We start from the raw sequence: 20115 nt of genomic DNA, 5'->3' as shown, positions 1-20115 counted from the left end.
CAAGCAAAACAACCATTAATGAATTGTATGAGTTCACTGAGGACTTCTGAAAAGGACAAAGGTATAATAAATATCTTCCAACAGTAGAATTTTTTCCTAATACTTTAAATGCTTAAATGTTATTGATAAAGATTTCACACTCATGTTAAAAAAAAAAAAATCCCCAAAGGAATCCTGCAAATGTGCAGAATTTTTCTTTCTCAAGAGACACTTAGCTCAGTCTCAACATCCACTTCTGCGTAAGAATCTTTAGTGCCACTATTCCACCATCATAACTAAATTCATTTTGATGACTCGTTGATTGGTACTCTTGTCATTACATAAAGCCTATTTTTCCAATTAGAGAATCCTTATTCTTAGTACATTTAAAATCCTCCCATAGAAAGAAAGAGTACTGTTCATGTAGGTATATAAAATTCCAAAGGTGGTGATATTTTCTCCTTCTAGTTTGTTAGACAAAGATGTAGGTCATACGGGGTCCCAAAGTCTCCATTTGGGTCATATCAGTATTCCCCCTCAAAAATGTGGCTTGATCTTCTGAATAATGCAAACGAAAATCCCTCTTTAAAGAATTTTGCACCAATACTGCTGGCATAGGATACTGCGATCCGGGCAGGGGATTAGACCCCCATCTTTTTTAAGTTGGGCCTAAAGTTGACTCCAGATTTGTGACTCATGAAGGGAGAGTCAGTTTTAATATAGATATGCTTTAAAAAGTAAAAATGGCTATTATTCTTAACAAGTTACATATTGGATATTATTCTTAAAAATGACTCATAAAATATATTTTTAAGTACTTAAAGTCATGAATATGTTCTACTCTTTTACCTTTGCTTGAATGCAATTTTTCATTTTCCAGGAAAGGATACATTTTCTAACTAACCCCGTTAACCTAATTACTCATAAAGAAATACCCAAAATGTCCCTGACATCAGTACCTTCACAAAGAAATGTATCTATGCACATGCACGAGAGCATATTCCATTTAGATAATCAAAACTGTAATTTTTATTTAAAAGATTCCTCTCCATCCATGTAATTCCTAGCAGTAAAATCTATCAAAAGCGCTTAGAGTTTGCAAACACTAAAGCTCTACCTATGTTCTTATTTCCTCATTCACAACTTAAACTCAAAAGTATTAACTCTTAGGCTTAAAAGAATAACAGTATTCTGTTTGTTTAATGGTCTTTGTTTGATCTTAAATGGGGTTTGTAATGAAAATGCTTTCAATCTGAAGGGAACCTTTTATCCTATTCAGAATAATTATCTTGTAAGATTAAAATCACTGAGTCATACCTAATTAAGATTTATAATTTAGCATCATTCAGGTATATGATCTAAGAGAAAGAGTTTACGATCTTAATTTCAATTTGAAATGGAAAGGGAAAAGTGAATAAAAGGGAAATAAAACAGTTATTTGGGGCATAACAATGCACTATATTGCCACAGATTTACCCAGATTCCTTGTTTAATCCTTCCCAAGGCCAAACACGTATTGCGAAAAGCTAGACTCTAAAGGCTAGGAGTAAGGTGGGAGAAGGGTTCTGATTTAAATTATACTATAGAATTTCTAGATCAGTTATGGAACACTAAAAAACATGTGCTTGGTGGCTAGCCACCTATCAAAATATTACAAATTTATCATGCCTTTGAGGCAAACAATTTCTAAACTGCAGGGTGAATTTATAATTAAACGGGACACTGTTCTAATAGTTATTTTGAAGCCTCCTTTCATTAAAGCACATATCAACTGAGAGAGCAATGCCTTGTTATTACACAGGGCAAAGCTTTCTCTTCTGAGAAGGTCTCATATATAGTATTTCTCTCCACAAAGTCTAACAAGGCATTCAAAATAAGTTCAATTTTTTTTCTTCCTCAGAAATATCTTTAAAGCCCCCCACCCTCACCCCAGTCTTGGATTATAGAAAAGAATAGTTACTTTTCCGAGGTCTTTGATATTTCCTTTCCTGGCAGAGTCATCTGATGTGAGAAATACCTTTTGAAAATAAATGGTACAACTTCAAGTGCACTCAGATCCATTACTTGCTGGACATTCCATCGTATCTCAGTTTTGATTTGAAAAGGCCGCTTGACTTCAAAATTTAGTTTTAGGTATCTCGATATGATGCTTGATCTCATTGAGAAGTATCTTGGGAAGCAAGAGTGTAAACGTTTGGTCCACCCCTGGACACAGAATGTTCAAGCCCAAGGAGAAAGGAATCCTACCTGCTGACTATATTATTCAAGGGAAAAGGGGGCTATTTCAACCCAGGTTCAGAAACCATGTTCACAATTTGAATATAACATACTGCAGTTAATGTTCCTGCATGAAGGAGTCACTGTGCCCCTTTAACACAGCTGTCACCATGTGTTTATGGAGCCACGATGCCACTTTCTAATGTCAAAATATCAATGCTGCTACTCTTATAACAAGGTAATTACTTTTGCGTTGGCCCCTTGTGTCTGAATGGCACTCAGTGAGCTGTGCTTTTATTTTTGAATGGTCGGGATTTTCTACATGTTTAGAGGATTTCGGATTCTACCTTAGAAATACTTATTTACCGTGGGCTTGACACTCAGGTGGGGTGGTGGTGGTACCTAGCAACAGAGAAACTTCCAGGCTCTTCCTGCACACCTTACTAAAATCCACCCCAGTCATTCTGAGCCTGTGAGCACATATTTAAGTATGTACCTGCCTGCGAGCAATGACAAAACACAGGGCTCCTTTTAAGAATCTCTGTACAGGAATTCATGGGCTACATGGAGCACACACCAGGCAAAGGGCAACATGAGATAAAAGCAAATATTTCTGTCACACTAATTCATGTGCAGAAAGAGCAGAAGATACCTAATGGTCCATTTACCATTGATTCACTCAGTGACCATCAGTGTTTCTTTGGACAGAGGCACAGGGAACAACTGTGGGAGAGTCAGTCCCTTAAGCAGAAAACCCAGTGACCTGCACGGAGCTGGCCTTCAATGATAAAAGTTTGTGGGTTCTGAAGGCAGGGCTAGCTTCATTGCCCCGTGACCTGCACACACCTTCAGGGTCCCCCACACAAGGGCCCTGTGTTTGGTTTACTGCTCTGCTGTGGCTGTCTCGAATTTTTAATAAGTTTTGAACAAGGTGCCCCACATTTTATTTTTTGCACCAAGCCCCAGAAATTACGTGGCCAGCCCTGGGTGAAGGTGACAGTGCGTGTTGATGGTACAGATAATAAATCAAAAGAATAGCCAAAAGTTTACGGTTACATCTGGAAACCCATGGCTTCACATTACACTACTTTTAAAATTTTATTTTGAAGGTTACTGTTTCCATGAATAATACCTCCTCAGGAACCAAAGCAGGAAAGTAGAAGTCATTCATTCTCAGATGAGTTTACTATGGCATTTAATCAACTGTCAGTTGCTTAAAAAGCATCCAATTGACATAAGGCAAACATTACTTGAATCTGGGAAAAAAGAAAGACTTTTTTTTTTTTTTTTTTTTTTTTTGTAGATGAAGAAAATGCAGTTTCTGTTCTTTTGCCAGCAATACATCCACAAGTGGAGTGGAGTAAATACATTCATTACCAGCAGAAATCAAAACTCAAGAGAGGAACTGAGTAAAGTTGTTTTTGATACTAAGAAAACATTTTACCGGTATTTTACATTATATATTTTGCCGTAAGAAAATCTTTTTTGTAAGCTATAATATTGCTGATAAACTTTTTATAAAAGCCACTCTTGACTGAAAATGAGAACAAAAGTCTAATAAAAAGCAAATGTCCCAATGCTATAAAAAAATACTTTCTAAAACAAAGATTTTCCCCACATAAAAATATGAATACTTAAGCTAGGTCACAGGGTAAAAAAAAAAAAAAAAAGTTTAACCTTGGGCCTCCACAGGATAAACCACACGTACAACTTTTTAAATGCATTGGTCTCTAAAGTAATTGGAAGAGTAATAGTATAAATGTTCTCTGAAAGTCACAGTGGCTCAAATATAAGCAAACATAGCCATTTGTACATATATTTAACATAAAGACTTCTGATTTGAAATTCTCCTTTGAATTTCCTGCGTCTAATACCCAGAGACAACAGCCCACCATATGCAATGTTAAGAAGTGTCTACTATACTCAAGTAACAAGACAACAAACAGATTTGTTGCATAAAATATGTAAATATTATTAACAGGAAGTGCCATGTGATAGCTGATGTTTGGTTGGTTTCTGATCATCTATCTTTTCTGCCGCCTCAGTCTCCCTCCTAAGGCTCCCATCAACAGGTAGCAGAAGCATGTGCCGTGCTGAGGCAGAGTCCTGAGCAGGCATCCGTGGGGCTGCCCGAAGGAAACAGCAACCCACCTGCTTCTGATTTGCTGCAAACTTATCAGTACAATTTATTTTCACCGTATTCTTGCCTACTCCTTATTTCCACTATCTGCATTTCTTGGAGGGAGCATCTTTCAAGTAAAATTGCCATTTGAATGATAAGACCAAAAACCCCCAAAGATCAGTAATCAGCAATCATGTCCAAGCAGCTACGCTTGAAATTTCTACCATAAGTTAAGTGAAAAAGTTAATGATACAAATTCACATTTCGAAGAAAAGGAAAAAAATTACAAATTCCAACCATGATTTAAAGCACTTGCTAAATAAGCATTTGTTTTCATTTTTTGAAAAGTGTTCATTTTTCATAGACAAAAAATTTAGCTATAATTGTGTGTGTGTGTGTGTGAGAGAGAGAGAGAGAGAGTTAATTGAAGATGGAAGCATTTTTTGGACTTGTAGAAGTACCCCAAATAATTTCTAAGTTCAACTGATTTTAATGAAACATTAGCCCTTATATGACCCCCGAAGAAAGAGACAATTATAATAAGATTTTTTTTAATTGAAGGAAAAAAATTGCATTGCTTTCTGTGCCATTTGTTTATTCTGGCTTTTCAATGACTTGAGATAAAAAAGCAGATATGCTGATTAATCAAGTCTTATCGATCAGTAGCATATGTCAATATTTCACACAAATGTCTATAGAACAATTTCTCCCAATCAAAAATTTATAAATCAGTTTAAATTCCTGGTAATTAAATTTTAGCCCCACTACAATAAATGTGGTACTTTATAAAAGTAGTATGCAAAATGTGTACTTAAGAATATACTGATAAAAGGCAAAACAGCAAACATTTCTATTAAGCAAGATTCTAAGAACAAACTGGAAAGTACAAATCATAAAAGCCTGGAATTGTTTCAAATACACCTAGCAATTCTGCTGATTTCAGACTATTAAAACTGATTACTTAATTAGGCAATCATTCAAGGCACCTAAACATTCACAGACAAAAATAGGGAGTCATTAGCAGAGCCGTCTTCACCTTGAGATGAAAATTCTGAAAAATGTTGCAGACACATAAACTTTCGGGAATCTGTCCCCATGCATGAGCTAAGCAAAATATTAAAATCTAAAAGGTAACAAGCAAAGCTAAGGAGAAAAAGAATTTACCTCTAGTGATATCACTCATTTGTCTTTTCAAGTAGCTAATACCTTAAACAATCTTAGAAATGTCAAGTTATAACACAGATATTCTCTATCAATTCTTGGAAGTACTACTTTTCTCCACTGTGGTCATACTCTTATACTATCTAAGAGTAATTAATAAAATTTCTGCTCTCTTATATGTCTATCAGAAGTACCTGACTATAAACAGGTTTTCAAAGTTCCTACCTAACATGAATAAAAACAACAAAAAGATTTTCTATTCATGGAAAACAAAACAAAACAAAACAAACAAACAAACAAAAAACCCCACAACTGAGTACTGGAACCTCAGCTACTGGAGTCTTTAATGTAACTAGAGAAAAAAAAATAATAATCTCTGTTTTCACTCAGTAGATACCAGAGATAATTTCAAGAATATCACTGATTCAGTATAGTCAGGAAAAAGAAAATATTCTGTTCCCCCTCCCCCAAAAAATGGTTCCTGAAATAATTGTAAGGAGACCCTATAAACTGTCTTTTTTAAGAGAAGAGAAAAAGCAAGTCAACTCACACATACAGCTTCCAAACAGAAGTCTTACTCTCTTCCAGGAAAACAACAATGAGATTTTATTACCCTACTATGATTCTTTCATTTCGGACATGATTAATTAGCAAGTATTACACTTCCCAAAACTCTCACCACACTCTTTGTGGTCTATTAGCCTAGTTGCTGAGAGATCCATATGAAAGAGCAAGGAGCCAACAGCAGTATAAGACAAGTATCCAAAAACTATTTCAAAGGAACACTTCTCTCCTATCTTTGCCTCCCAAACTGAAGCAGGCTGCTTTTAACTGCTTTCACAAAAAAATTTTTCTTAATTGGTTATTTTCTTAACAATACCTTTTAAAAGTTGAATAATGCATGCAACATATGCCGTATTCAAGAATACATGGCATGGTTTATTTGTTACCTACCTATATTTTCAGGCTGGAATTCCAAAAGACTTGAGTGAGTCCATGTGGTTTACACTGATAACCATCTACATGCACAATTAATAAACAATAAAGATGATGTGAGCAAGCATGTTTGGGGAAATGGCTTTTACAGAAAAACTGTTTCTTTCCCAAAGAAAAACTAACATGTCACACATAAAATAATGAGAGGAAACAGCAATAAAGAACTAGAAGAGAGGATGAAAGAAGAGGGCAACTTTAAAATTTGAATGAATGAAAACTCTGATTCCCTGCATATTGTTCCAAAACACCCTCTCCAAATAATTTTCCCTTTAAAACGATCTATTTTCAAAATGTCCATGTGAACCAAGAAGCCAGCTATAACTGAACATACTATAAATACATATTTAACAACCATCAGTTTATAAAGGCTAGGGTTTCCTCTTCAACCTTTCAACTCTTATGTCCAAAAAACTTCACACATAGTACAGTACTAATAAATAGATCTTGTTGGTTCCAGGAAACATTTTTTTTTAATCTATTCTGGTCATAATATCCTTGCTTTTTTTCTGTTGTATTAAATTTAGGATCAAAAACATCAAAGCAGCTTCCACCTCGGACCTAACTTTTAGAGAATCAATGTGACAAGGCAGTCCCTGATAGATGTTTCTCTTGATAAACGACTTGTTCAAAAGAGACATTGTAGCTTTCATTTCCTGACCACAACACACTTTTAATTTGCAACAGCAGAGCTGCCAGAGTGAGAGCACTTGCCCACTTTCCAGCCTTTTAGGTTTGTAGTTCTGGTTCCTTTAGGCCACGCGTTTGAGACAAACAAAATCTAAAAATAATCAGAGTGATAGAATTACAGAATAGGAACCATTAATGCTATTTTATACATATACACTAGTGTCTACTTTATATATATATATATATATGAATACAAATATAAATATATATATAAACTTTTCCTCCCCAGAATTCTAGTGTGTGATAAGGCTCCTGAGTGACCGTCATTTGCACAACAAGCATTTAAACACAGAGAAATAAATTATGTGACTATTATTTAATAGTAAGCAGAGACAGAGGAGGGGGCAATTTACACACTTAAATCTGCTGTTAAATGTCATGAATTATATGATTGCCTACCCCAACATGTTTTTTACATATTATTGCAATGATTATTATTACTACTACCTAGAAATCACATTTAAGTATCAATACGGTGAACAGTCAAACCATCCAATTTCTGCTCTCAGCACATTGTCCGAGCTCCGATTTAAAATTTATAAATGTAATATCCTCCTCATCACAGGCAGCAGCCCAATCTGCTCTGAATATATATTACAGCTTTAACATCACAGAGGGAAATCGCCCATCTGGCAATCCCATTCGCTCCAACAGCTCCGGGGGAAAAAGAGCTGTGCTCTCTCCTCCTTAAAACATTTCTCAGGGCAAATTATGTGCATCTAAAATAAACAGTCTTCTTATTGATCGCTTCAAAGTCAACAAGTTCCAAATGCAAAATTCAAATCCTTTTCTATCGTGTGAGAGCAGTGTGTGTTTAGCTCAATAGTCACCAGAGTCCAACCAAAAGTGTGTGTCGCGCAGCGGCTCCAGTAGTGCCTTTCCTTGTATTCACATTTGTGTTATGAGAGAGCAGTAACCACGGCCACATTACAGACCCCTGGCAGCTTTGCCCCACTGCTATTTCTTTCTTTCACATTCTCCCTTTCCTTCTCTCTCTTTCCACGGTGAATGCATGGTGGTAGGGTAAATGTACCCCAAAAAAACAAAACAAAACAAACAAACAAACAAAAAACCCACACACAAACAACAACAAAAACCCAAACCAGTATAAAGTGGATATATCCTGTGGTTATGCAAAATACTTTTAACATCTTTTTGTTGTTGTTCCCTCTTAGGCTTAATTGAATATCATAAAGTATACACAGGGCACTGTCACAAGAGCTATTGAAAACCCCCTCTCACTCCATTTATCTGACTTTTTTTTTTTTTTTTTTTTGGTGAAGAAAGAGGAAAGAGCGATTTCAAACAAAGTCAATTTCAGTGCTTGATTATTTAATTCTGTCACAGGTTAAAAGTAAAAAGCGCTGACAGGCAGACAAGTGAATGGCAAGGAAAAAAAAACCTACCACTGTTTCTTAAAAGGCATTAAAGACTTAAAGCAATCAAAATATATATATTTTTATTTTTATCTAAAAGACACACCTTCGCTCACTCACCCAAAAAAACACACTCAGAAGAACTGATTACTCCACAAAGTGTAATCATCCAGAGAGCAGATAGTCAAATTGCATTAATAGGTTGAGAAAAAAAATTTTTTCATCCAATTTTGTGTGTGTACATACATATATATATATTTATACATACTTTCATTAGTAAGCAGTCTTTCCCCACACTCCCGCCCTCTCCCCTCTCCACCCAGCCTCCTCCCCAAAAAACCCCACACTGAGTTTAACTAATTTACATACCATTTGACTTCAGTGGTTATATAGTGTATTACTAGTAACATGCAACTTTGGGATTACCGCTAAAACAGACAAAAGTGGACTCCAGTAATCTATTAATCAAAACTGAAATATAAACAAGTGATAGCAAAAGCAAACAAGCATTTTGACAGATTAAAATATACATATATCTATTTAAAGGAATTATATATCATGAGCGTCTGCTTCCCAAGGAGAGTCTTCAATGGTTTTTATCATGCTATTTAATTTGTCTTTCCTATTTAGATGCAAAGGAAGTAAATTCCAAAACTGACATACCATAAACACTGGTGCTACTGATCATTTCTTGCTGGCAGCACAAAAAGCTGAATTGGATTTCTCACAAGCAGGAATTCCAAAGGTTGCTTTTCATTAAAGCCACTTTTCCTCTCAGCTATCAAATGTCACTGCCTTGAAACGTGGGCCCTTTCGTCAGGTATTCATTTAACCTACATGCATATAATTAAGGGGGAAAGCAACATCAACAAAAAGGGGATCTCAGATCACAGGAGAAGAAAGAAAGGAAAAAAAGCACATGACCAGGAATGCAAGTCCATGTCAATTTCACTCACTCCCATTGAAACTAACAAGAGCTCCGGGGAGGACGGTAATAGGATCAGTGGATTGTATATACCATTAAATTATACATCTTTCTCTCCCGTTCCTTGCCAACAATACGCCCACCACGCTGTACCCCCTCCAAGATGATGTGCTTACATTTTTCTGCAACCGATCTTCTGACATTTTCACGTTCCCCCAGCCACGAGACTGTAATTTAACCTCAACTTTTTGTGTGTGCAAGATTCTTATTTACACTTCTTATTTACTTAGAAGTTAGTTCCCGAAGAAAGTCTAGCCCCACCCTATGGCTCCGCTTTCTTATATTTTTTATTTTTGAAGTACAAAGATAGTAATAAGTTAAGCTCAATATAGCGGAAAACGAGATTCTTGCTATCGCGAACTCTTAATCCAATACTATTGTTACAATGATTAAGCAGCAAAAATATGCATTATAATGTTTCAGGGCTACTTTGTACTGAAAAATTAGACAGCAGGTTGGCGTACAGAATAGAAGCGAATGCAAATTAAATTTAATGTTTACGGCACTACTGGAAGATCTCTTTTTATTACGGGTCTTGCATTTGTTTATATTCTTAAAAAATAAAACAAGTAGAAACAAAAACAAATTTAAACAGATGGTAGAAAACTACGAAGCTCCTCTTACCTGAACGCGCGGAGCGAAAACCCGATAGGTTAGCGTAGCATCGATTCGACGTGTTTGGTGATGAATGGAAGCTAGGGTTAAGTGAAGGTGCCTATGATTTGAAATCATTCCAAGTTTTTGAAGGGAAGACGGACTGCAGCCTCTGCCATGTTGGAATTTCAAACCCAAAACAGCTGCTTGGAAGGAGCCAGCATGCCAGAGGCTGGGCGCAGGCGCAGAGCGCCGCCGAGCCAAATTCAAATCACTTTCACACTAAGAGCCAAAGATCAGTTTTCAAAGGAGAGAGGGAGAAAGAGACGGAGGCTGCGGAGAGGGAGAGAAGACGGGAGGCAGTGGCGAGAGGCGGGCAGTGGAGAGAGACGGGCAGCGGGAGGACCGGGAGGGAGAGGGAGAGACGCACGGAGCCCGCGGAGCTGGAGGGGGAGAAAGGGAGGCGGGAGGCGAGCGGGCGAGCGAGCGAGAGACGCGCCAGAGATTCATGGGCAGGGAGGGCTCAATGGCCGCGCCGCGCTGGCCGGCCAGCCGCTCGGGTCATGTTACACGGCCGGGGCCGCGGCGGCCGCCCAGCCTTGCCGACGCGCTCACGCGGCCCGGAGGGGGCCCCGAGGTCATGATTACGCGCGCAGGGACGCGGAGCTCTCCCTGCCCGCACTCCCGGGCGGCCCAGCCTGGGGAAAGGGGAGCAATGCCTTGGGGTGGAGGGGGGAAGTGGTGGGGGGGGGAAGGGGCCTTTCTTTCCCACGCGTGACCAGCCGGCCCCTGCGCGCCCCAGCCAGCCTGGGAGGGCCCGGGACGGGGCTGCGCGGCTCTCGCGCCCGCGGGCCCCTCCCTGCGGGCTCCCGGCCCTCTCGACAGCTGCGGCCAGTCCACCCTTCCCCACCCCCCAAGACTCCGCACACTGGACAGGATCTGGCCCCGAGAAGCCAGAACCTCACCCGCACTCTCCCCTGGGCCCCCAGCACCAGCCAGAAAACGACTTTATCTGCTAAGAAGAGGCAACTTCGGGGGGGAAATCCAAATTAAGCCGGTTCGCCTCCCCCGCCTCCTTGTGAATAAATAAAATCACAAGTGTCTAGGTGTGCGGTCCACTCTCGCGCTTCCCTGGTTCCCCTCCCTACCTCCCCCAGGCGGCTTGGGCCGGGGAAAGCAGCGCCTGGGGGCCCCCGGTGCGGGCTGCTGGTGCGCCAGCATAGACGTTAGCCTCATGCTTTCCCAACCCCCTTCTATGGAGCAAGCCAGGGACCCCGGAGTGGGAAGAGAGTAGGGGCTTTGTGGTGCTGGGAGCTGAGGAAGAATGAAATGTGCAGTTGAGTGTGTTGCTCGCATCCCAGGGAGCAATGCAGTGCTGATTGTCTGTTGCTGAGATAGCCTTTTGTTCGGAACATAAGGTTTAAGAAACACACACACGTTTTCTGGGGTCTCTTGTTAGATGTAAATGTGCTGCATCCAGACGCTTACTATGCAGTGTAAGCTCAGTTGGTTTACTAATCACCCCGCCCCACCCCCAAACAACCAGGATCATTTGAATGGGAACCTCATTCAGACTTCTAGGCTGCGAGGATTGCCTTCAACCTATTTCATTCTAGACTAGCCAACCATCCAACTGAGATAATAAAGCAAACAATAACATTTGATCATGATGTCTACGAGATAATGTGCTCGGCAAAGTTCTTTAGGAATTGTAATGAGCAAGAGAGTGAGTGAGGTAATAAATTTCTCTTCGTTTTCATTAAATATGACTTTAATAGATAAATGTTAAGTTTATACTTTGGCCTGGTGGACATCCAGTCCGCTCCATTTCAACTAAGCTAAGAATGAAAGATGCAAATTATATATTCCACCAGGAGCCCATGAAGCTGAGAATGTTACCTTTGAAGGTTGGGAAGGAAAATAGACTTGTTTAGTACTGACCCTCCTTATAACGGAAGAATTTCTTCCTGCTTCTCTGCCATAGATTTAATAGACTAAATTGCAGCTCTCCAGATAATGAAATGCAGCTTTTAAAAGATACCACATATATACTTTGAAATTAATTTCATTCTCCTTTCATGATTTTCTTACCTGTGAATGGATAGCCCTCGAACAGATGCATTTAGCTAACACAATGAGAAAGAAAAATTATTTTAGTTAAATCTAAGCAGATGACAGAATTTAAAAGACAAAACAAAGTGATTCAAGATCTTACCAAATATTTCTAAAGAATGAGATTTCTATGTGGAATGGATTTGACCTTTCTGTGCATTTTTTTTAAAACCAGGCTTCAAAATAAAACAGAAGAACTTTATTCTGATGTAACAGAGAACACTAGAGCCCCTTTAGTTATGTTTTACAAGATAGCTTTGAAAACGATATTATGAGAAGTTGCCCATTGGATTTCACCACAAAGAAATAAGTGTGGAAAAATATCTATGGGTCACTGTTGGATTGAGTACAGATGAATTAAAAAACAACAACTGTGAAGAACTTAAAATTTCAGTTATTGCCCATTTGGAGAATGGCGACGAGAAGTCCTCTGGACACACAGCAGATGCTCTGTGCAATTCAAGCAAAGTGGCTCTGTCCTTGTTTGTTAAAAAAAGTTCAAAGCTCATCAGCCTTTAACACTAAATTCCTCATATTGAATTTACAGTTTCTTATGTAAACCAAAATGTCAAATAAAATATATATGATGGAATATTCACTGAGTTAAAAAAAATATGTTATGTACAGATATATATATGTGTATATATATGTATATATATTCATGATCAACTTAAATTCATTTTCAATATCTGAAACAAAGTAAGCACTACTTTTAAAAAGGGGCAGGAAAAAGTGTGGTTAGCGGGAGTTTATTAATAGGTAAGTAATACCTTTTCCAACTCCTTTGTATATTCATTTGAAATACAGACTATAGAATTTGTCATTCAACATATAAATGAATATAATTAACTTTGGAATCAAAGAAAAGCAAGCTATTCAAAAGAACACTGCATGTATTTACACAGCATTTCAAAACTGTCCAAAATTACATATACTCCAGGAAAAAATGTTTACATAATAAAATATATATTGTGTGATTTGCATCACTAGTAAGATCCATTATGGAGTTTGTCACCCCACTATTTCTACCTTTTTTTTTTTTTAAGTATGGATAAAGGTTGCTTTTCTCCAATTACTTTTTTTGCAAAGGAAGATGAAATTTGACTTTTTTTCCCCCCAAAAGATGCATTCTTTGTAAAATTAGCACAATATTTATGTTTTTTGTTGTTTTAACAAAACCAGCTTTAATGATGTGATATGATTAACATTTTAATAGTCACCATATTCTAGCCACATTTATTTTTAAAACTTTTATTCAAAAGAAATGTTTCTGGTCGTAACTGACATCCATCTCTACAATGTTCTTTATGAAACTTTTCTTGTGATGACACGAAGAGGAGAAATTGAGTCTTTAAAGAAAGTGCACTGGCTAATCAAGAAAACACTTAATTCAGTGAAAAACTGATCAGGCTAGTTTTTTCCCACTGCTGTAAGCCTGATGTTTCTTTCTTTCTTTTTTAATTTTAATTTGTTTTTAATGTAAAAAAGACAAATATAATGAATTTCTAACACATAGTGTATTCTGATGTGGGCTTTGTAAGAAAACTAAAGAAAAATAAGCATCACTGTTCTTTTTTTCCTTCAGGAAGAGTGTGTGTGTGTGTGTGTGTGTGTGTGAGTACACTACACTCATGCGCACATGTTCCTCTCAAGCTAATTCAGAGAGGAAAGTTTCTTCTACTTTTGTGTTCTTATTCTCAGGACACATATAAGCAACAACAACTAAAGTAAACGGTAAGGAAATAAGCAAGGTGATACAAAATGCGATTGTGCAGATGACCATATTCTTGTCTGCCTGGACTAAGGTTAGACACAGAGATGTACACATAGGTAATGGGAGAAGAAAAGAGAAGGACAAGATGGGAGTAGACAGAGAGCACTGAAAACATAAGAAGATGAGGGCAACAAGATGTTTTCTTTTGTTTGTTTGTTTTTTTAAAGATTTTATTTTTTTATTTGACAGAGATCACAAGTAGGCAGAGAGGGAGGCAGAGAGAGAGAGAGAAGGAAGCAGGCTCCCTGCTGAGCAGAGAGCCAGATATGGGACTCGATCCCAGGACCCTGAGATCATGACCTGAGCCGAAGGCAGCAGCTTAACCCACTGAGCCACCCAGGCGCCCCGAGGGTAACAAGATGTTTTAAAGACAAAAATAAGTTTGGGGTGCTATAATGTTGAGTTTTTCATGAAATAGGAAACACAATTCAATTTAATTGATACATTCTGCTGTTTAGTTTCAAACTCAATTATTTTAATGAAACATTAAACTAGTCATATCTTCTTCCACACTATTGTGTTTCCAAAATATTCCAGGACTTACTAGCTGTGAGACCTATACGTTTTTTTCATATTGCTCACAAAATCTAAAGTAGCTCTTACAAAAATGCAATTACTGGTATGGTTTTTTTTTAATGTTTGCATAAAATTGCAGTTTAGTTTAAGGATCTTTATTTGTACTTCAACTAAGAATACTACAAAATTCTTATGCTCCTTCCTCTTCCCCGACCCTGCCAAAAAAACTAGTGAAGACCTTGACCTCATTTTAGTAAAAGTACTCAATTTGTTAGAATTACATTCGAATACAGGTATTGTCAAAGGGTATTAGAGTAATCTGTATATCTCCTCAGTGACCTAACCCTATAGTGGAGAGACAACTCGAAAATCCTGTGAGAGGTTCACTTGAGATGTTTTCTTGGTTAAGCAAAAGTGTTTTCTTCTAATAATCTGAGGATTGCACATTTTCATTCACTCTTGAACTTGTAGTAGTGTTCATATATTTGCTGCAGCCTCTGCCTGATTCTGTATGATCCTCAGTTGCATTTAGAAAGTACACATAGTACTGAACACTTAACTGTGGTTACAAGTATTGCACTAAAAATTGCAGAAGATTTAAAGGAAACTGACATGAACGTTTTATGGATAAAGTCAGATAAATATAGTTCAAAGTGAATAAGTGACTCACAAAGGGGTCTGTCTAGAGGAAGATACGGGTTCTTTTATGAAGGAGAGAACCGTTTTCCTGGTCTTTGTAGTCTCAATCTTTAAGCTCCAATACAACAAACCGCTTGTAGTCTGCAGCCTGCGTCCGCCATGTTGTCTGTCCCTTCTGTGCCTTGTTATGCACTGTGCCCTCTGGCTTCCCCTCCTCTTCTGTGGGCTACCTCCCTCAGACTCTCAGCACTTACCTCCCGCAAGAAGACTTCCCAACCTTCCTGGGTTGGAGCGGGGGCACTTCAGCCTGTCTCCCCTGGGCTCTTCTCAGACTACATCCCTCTCTTTCTCTCTGCACTTTAACATTGTGTTTTGAGTATCTTTTTGTTGGGCCCTCCGTTAGATTGTAAAGCTCCCTGAGGGCAGGCGATGTGGTAATTTCCAGCTTTGGTTTCAGTTTTCTATCTCTGCCCCCACCACAGTGCTTAAAATGGTGACAATCCCCAATAAAGGTTTATTGAGGAAATTAGTGAACTGAAGTGTAGAGGCAGTAGGCATGGACAAAGGCGGTGAGGAAGGAAATCAGGAGAGCCTCTGCAGGAAACAGCACTTAACCTCGTTGGGTTGCAGCTTTGCTCTACACAGGCATGAAGGGGAAAATAGGAAGAAGTGAGAACTGGGGAGACACTGTGAAGGAACTTCTTTTGTTCCTTGGGTGAGAGGTCTGCGTTTCAGTAGGTGGGTCACAGGAAGCTCTGGAAGGTTTTTAAGCGAGAGATTTATGTGGTCTGAGACCTGCTTTAAGAAGACATAGCTAATAGAACTGGAAACGAGGAGACCGGCTGGGGAGTGATTGCAATGGTCTATCATTTTCTGGTCCCTCAAACTGTCAATCCTTCTTGTAGAGTTTGGTGATATGCTTCCTTGCCTTTTTTATAGATGGGTTATCTTTATTGATTGCTCAAATACTGCACGTTCATTTTGTAATATTACAAAATGTCAGTGTGTTTAAAGGCATTCATTTAATGTCAGAGATATAAAAGGGGACAATACATTGGAATCGAGTGGGTTTTTTTTCCTCTGTCCGATGTATTCTTTCTATAGTCTTCTCGTTATTTGGCCTTCCTTCCCCCCCGCCCCCACCTCCCAGCCACCATCACTTTACAGTTAGTTGCACTCAGGCTGTGCTATTAGCTTAGCAAGTAGTTCATCTGCAAGAGAAGTAATGTCTGAAGACAAGAAAAGTTCCTCCGTGCAGTATGTTTGAGCAAGCAAAATAAGCAAAGTGAATTTGGTTTTGATATCCTGAGTAAAAATATAGATGCACATTTTCTTCATTTAAAGTATATTAAAGTTTCCTAAACAGGATTTTTAATTCATTTAAAGCGGCATTAGGTTAGGTGGGCTGTTGGTGCTTTGAATTAATGTGCAAGCTGTTAATCTCCATAGACCTGGATTTAAAATTAGACAAAGCAATAATTAGTTTGGCACCATCATTTCACTACCCAGAGGGTAATAATGTAGGTCATAAAATACTACAGCCTGGCACAAGTTTTTTTTGTACAAAACAAGGATCTAGTATTAGGTGGTGTGAAAAAAAAAAAAAAAAAGATTGTCACTGGGAAGTACAATGGCTTAGCTTTTGATGTATGTCCCACTATTCCGAAAGAGACCTAAATTCAGAAATTCTTATCAGGTTTTCCTGTTTAAGGTGAGTCTTTCCCTTCTAAGTGCCACAAAGAAATCTTCATTGCCTTTCTCCACAGCTGGCGGGATTTTTTTTTTTTTTTTTCCTGTAACATTTTTCCACACAGCATTTGTGTATTTCGTTACAGAATTAGGATTTTAATTCTCACTGTGCTTTTATTTTGCTGTAGTTATTTTCCCCACCAGTTTGCCATTTTGTTAAATTATAAAATTGGCATACTGTAAACATTTTTTAAAATATAAAAGTGTTGCATTCAGGGAAGTGCTTACCATACATAACTTGATTTGTTTTCATGGCAAATGACTACTGGCAATATCAATAATTCAAGAACAGAAACAATGAAAATACAGAAGAATTGCATTTGGATACTTCTTCCTGTCAATCATATTTGCCAGATTCCTATTTGAACACACTGAAAATGAGGAAGACATCAGATCTAGCCTTAAGTATGAGTAATAGTTTTCTATTTCCTTACACTGCTCACCCCAACTGAGCTTTTAAAGCACAGGTATTTTGGGTGTCTCTGTGTAGCTTAATATTTCAAGCTATGGAAATAATGTTTTAATATTGCATTGAAAATATATTTCATGCAATATACATTTACAGGCTTTCTATTTTACATAAAGCAATACGCAAGCACCTGTGTGTATCTATAGAGAGTATTCAATGTATTAGATGAGTACATTCACAAATCATTTAAGTTGAGCTTTTCAAGTGATGTGAGCTACTGATACAAACTTGCTAATGATAATTATAGAACTGATGCTGATTTAGTCATTTCAAAAAAGCCACGGAGGCATAATTAGTGTCTGAATGGCCTCAATATTGCATTATTAGGAGGCTAGGGTGAAACTTGAAATGAGAACATCAAGGCTGATAACAGAAAAGAAAACATGAAATACATACATAATTCATTCCGAGATATTATAAAGGTTTATAACCAGAAACAATAATTTGCAGAAAGCATCTCATGTACTAGAGCCAACTGCAATCATTTGGTCAACCTGTTAAAGATCAAATAGTATATTCTTAGCTATTCTCAGTGGTGTCTTTGTAATAAAGTAGCAGCAAACAGACACTGTTTGCTTCTGGTCACTTTTAAAGAATGTTCAGTTTATCAGTAGGGACTTTAATCTCAACCTTAATAGAGTACAAAAGCAGCCTTGTTCCTGTGCTTCTCTCCTTAAGGCCACGAGCCATGTGCATTTTTTAAATTCAAAAGAAGAAAAATAAAATTCTTCTTCCGAGAACCCTAAATACTGTGTTTTTCCTCCTAAATAGTAATTTTCATTCACCTTTCCTTTTTTCACACTTTTTTTCTCCTCCTTCTTTTTTTCTTTTTTTCCTGGTACATAAATGCTCCACCATACTTTATAGTCATCACTGGAGTGAAGACATGCAGAATATCTATGAAGAATCCCCTGCGTTGGACCCCTGCCAGGCCAGCCATTATCAAGTGACCTGGCATGCTGGTTGACTAGAGCATTCTAACACAAAAGCACCCCTTTTTTTGGTACTCTCTCCTGTTAGGGGGCAACAGATGTAAAGAATGACTCCCATAACATGTAAAGCCAAGATAGAGACTGTAACTTAGTCACTCTTTCTCATTAGCATAGTTGTACAGATAATCAGACAAAAGCATCTTTAAACTGAATGTGTTTGCTATCTCAGGTGTCTCCTTCCAAGGCGGTTGCCATTGCTATTACTAGTTTCCAAAAATGGTAAGTTTGGATTGTACTGCATAGGAGAAATCTGGGCTGTAGTTTAATAATTACCATCACTAAGTATAAATATTATCTTTTGTTTTCCAGTGAGGTCTGATACCCATGAAATGATCAGAGTTTCAACTCTCTGGGTGAAGGAGGGTGAAGAGAAGCAGAGGTAAACCAGGATGTGAGTTATGGAAGAGTGGAAAGAATGACCCCTTGGGGGGGGTGCAGGGGTATTATGTGGATTAAATATGGTTGAGAAGAGCAGACTATGTTCTAGTCAAGTATTAGAGCCAATTCACTTACTAAAAACAATCAAGTTCATGCATTTACTCCCATCTTTCCACCCTCTCACAGTCATCGGTAAACACTGAATATTCACTATGTCCTTGGTGAGTTCAGTCACTGACTTGCAGTCCCATAGTGCGACAGCCGGGAATACCAGAAAGCTGTTTTCATTTGTTTGCTTGTTGGTTTGTTTTTATACTTCCTGCTCGCTAACTTCAAGAAGTTATAGAGCCTTTCTATCCTACCGTTTCCATACTGATGGATAGAGTAGCCAAATTCATGACTGTCAGTAAGGATGTTCTGGGCTGCAAACAAAAGAAGGAACCACTGAGTGCAGCGTCAATGCTAAGGAATTTATTGGCCCCCAGTAGAAATTTGTGAGTAAGGCCGTTCTCAGTTTCCACTCTACTATCTTGAACGTTTTAGTGCCATTTCCTCCATACTGTACGTGCACCAGCTTCAGACATCACTAGAGAAGAGACTACATACAGGGAAGAAGAGTGTTGTTCTCCATGTCTCTTCCTGTCTAGGGAAGACACTTTCCCAGAAGCCATTAGGGGATTTACTCTTACCCATTACTGGGCCCCATTTTTGTGTTTAAACATGATGAATATGGGGGGTGGGGGAAAGCCCCTAGGACTGGCTGAGATCAATCATAAATCAGTTCCTGTGCTGAGAAAGGGTCACCTATGGATAAGCATGCAAGTAAATTTGAAATTCTCTCATTAAGAAAGAAGGAGCAGAGGTGGTGGTAGAGGCGGAATTTATAAAATGGTTTGTAGGGCCGCCATTCTGTATAATGCATAAATCCCCTTTTTACCACCATTGCTTTGAATGGTGCCCCCTGGAGTTGTTGTGTGGTATAGCTGAAGTGTTTGCACATTACAAGCTGTTCATGAACCACAGAGAGAGTCTGTTTTACTTGTCATACCCTGTAGCCCAGCTATATGGCTATGAGTCAGTTTCTTATGATCTGATTTATATCCTTATTTTTAGAGCCTGCTTTTCCTAAGTTTCAAAGGCTCATAGTACAGGTATGCGGTCATCATTTCAGGAGTGATCAGGGGCCTGGGATGTGGAAACTATTATTCTGAACATTAATTAAGACAGTCAAATGCTTTCCAACTGAAGTAGATAATAGAGATGCTGATTGGCTAAATATGCTAATAAAATTAGTGAAATATCAACTTTCTTTAAAAATTTAAAGTAATAAATCTTCTGGTCTGGCACATGACAGACCCTCAATAAATAC

The 20115-nt window shown here is 38.3% G+C and overlaps 1 protein-coding gene across 2 annotated transcripts in view; it reads right to left on the bottom strand.

Moving 5' to 3' along the window:
• FIGN (fidgetin, microtubule severing factor) overlaps window positions 1-10843 on the bottom strand; it is a 126788-nt gene extending 115945 nt beyond the window's left edge. The window contains exons 1-2 of one of the 2 annotated variants that reach the window (XM_004743967.3): window positions 10148-10842; window positions 9202-9371 (exon numbers count right to left, since the gene is read on the bottom strand). In XM_004743967.3, coding sequence (XP_004744024.1) covers window positions 9202-9226 — 25 coding nt within the window. In that variant the 5' untranslated portion in view covers window positions 9227-9371; window positions 10148-10842. Of the gene's footprint in view, window positions 1-9201; window positions 9372-10147 lie in introns of both variants that reach the window. The other variant, XM_004743968.3, reaches the window with a different exon arrangement.
• Window positions 10844-20115: the final 9272 nt, after the last annotated feature.

Source organism: Mustela putorius, unplaced genomic scaffold, assembly GCF_011764305.1.
Source record: "Mustela putorius furo isolate JIRA1106 unplaced genomic scaffold, ASM1176430v1.1 tig00003869_pilon_pilon_pilon, whole genome shotgun sequence".
NCBI lineage: Eukaryota > Metazoa > Chordata > Mammalia > Carnivora > Mustelidae > Mustela > Mustela putorius.
Note: the sequence above shows the minus strand (reverse complement) of the source record. Positions and strands in the feature narration are given on the sequence as shown.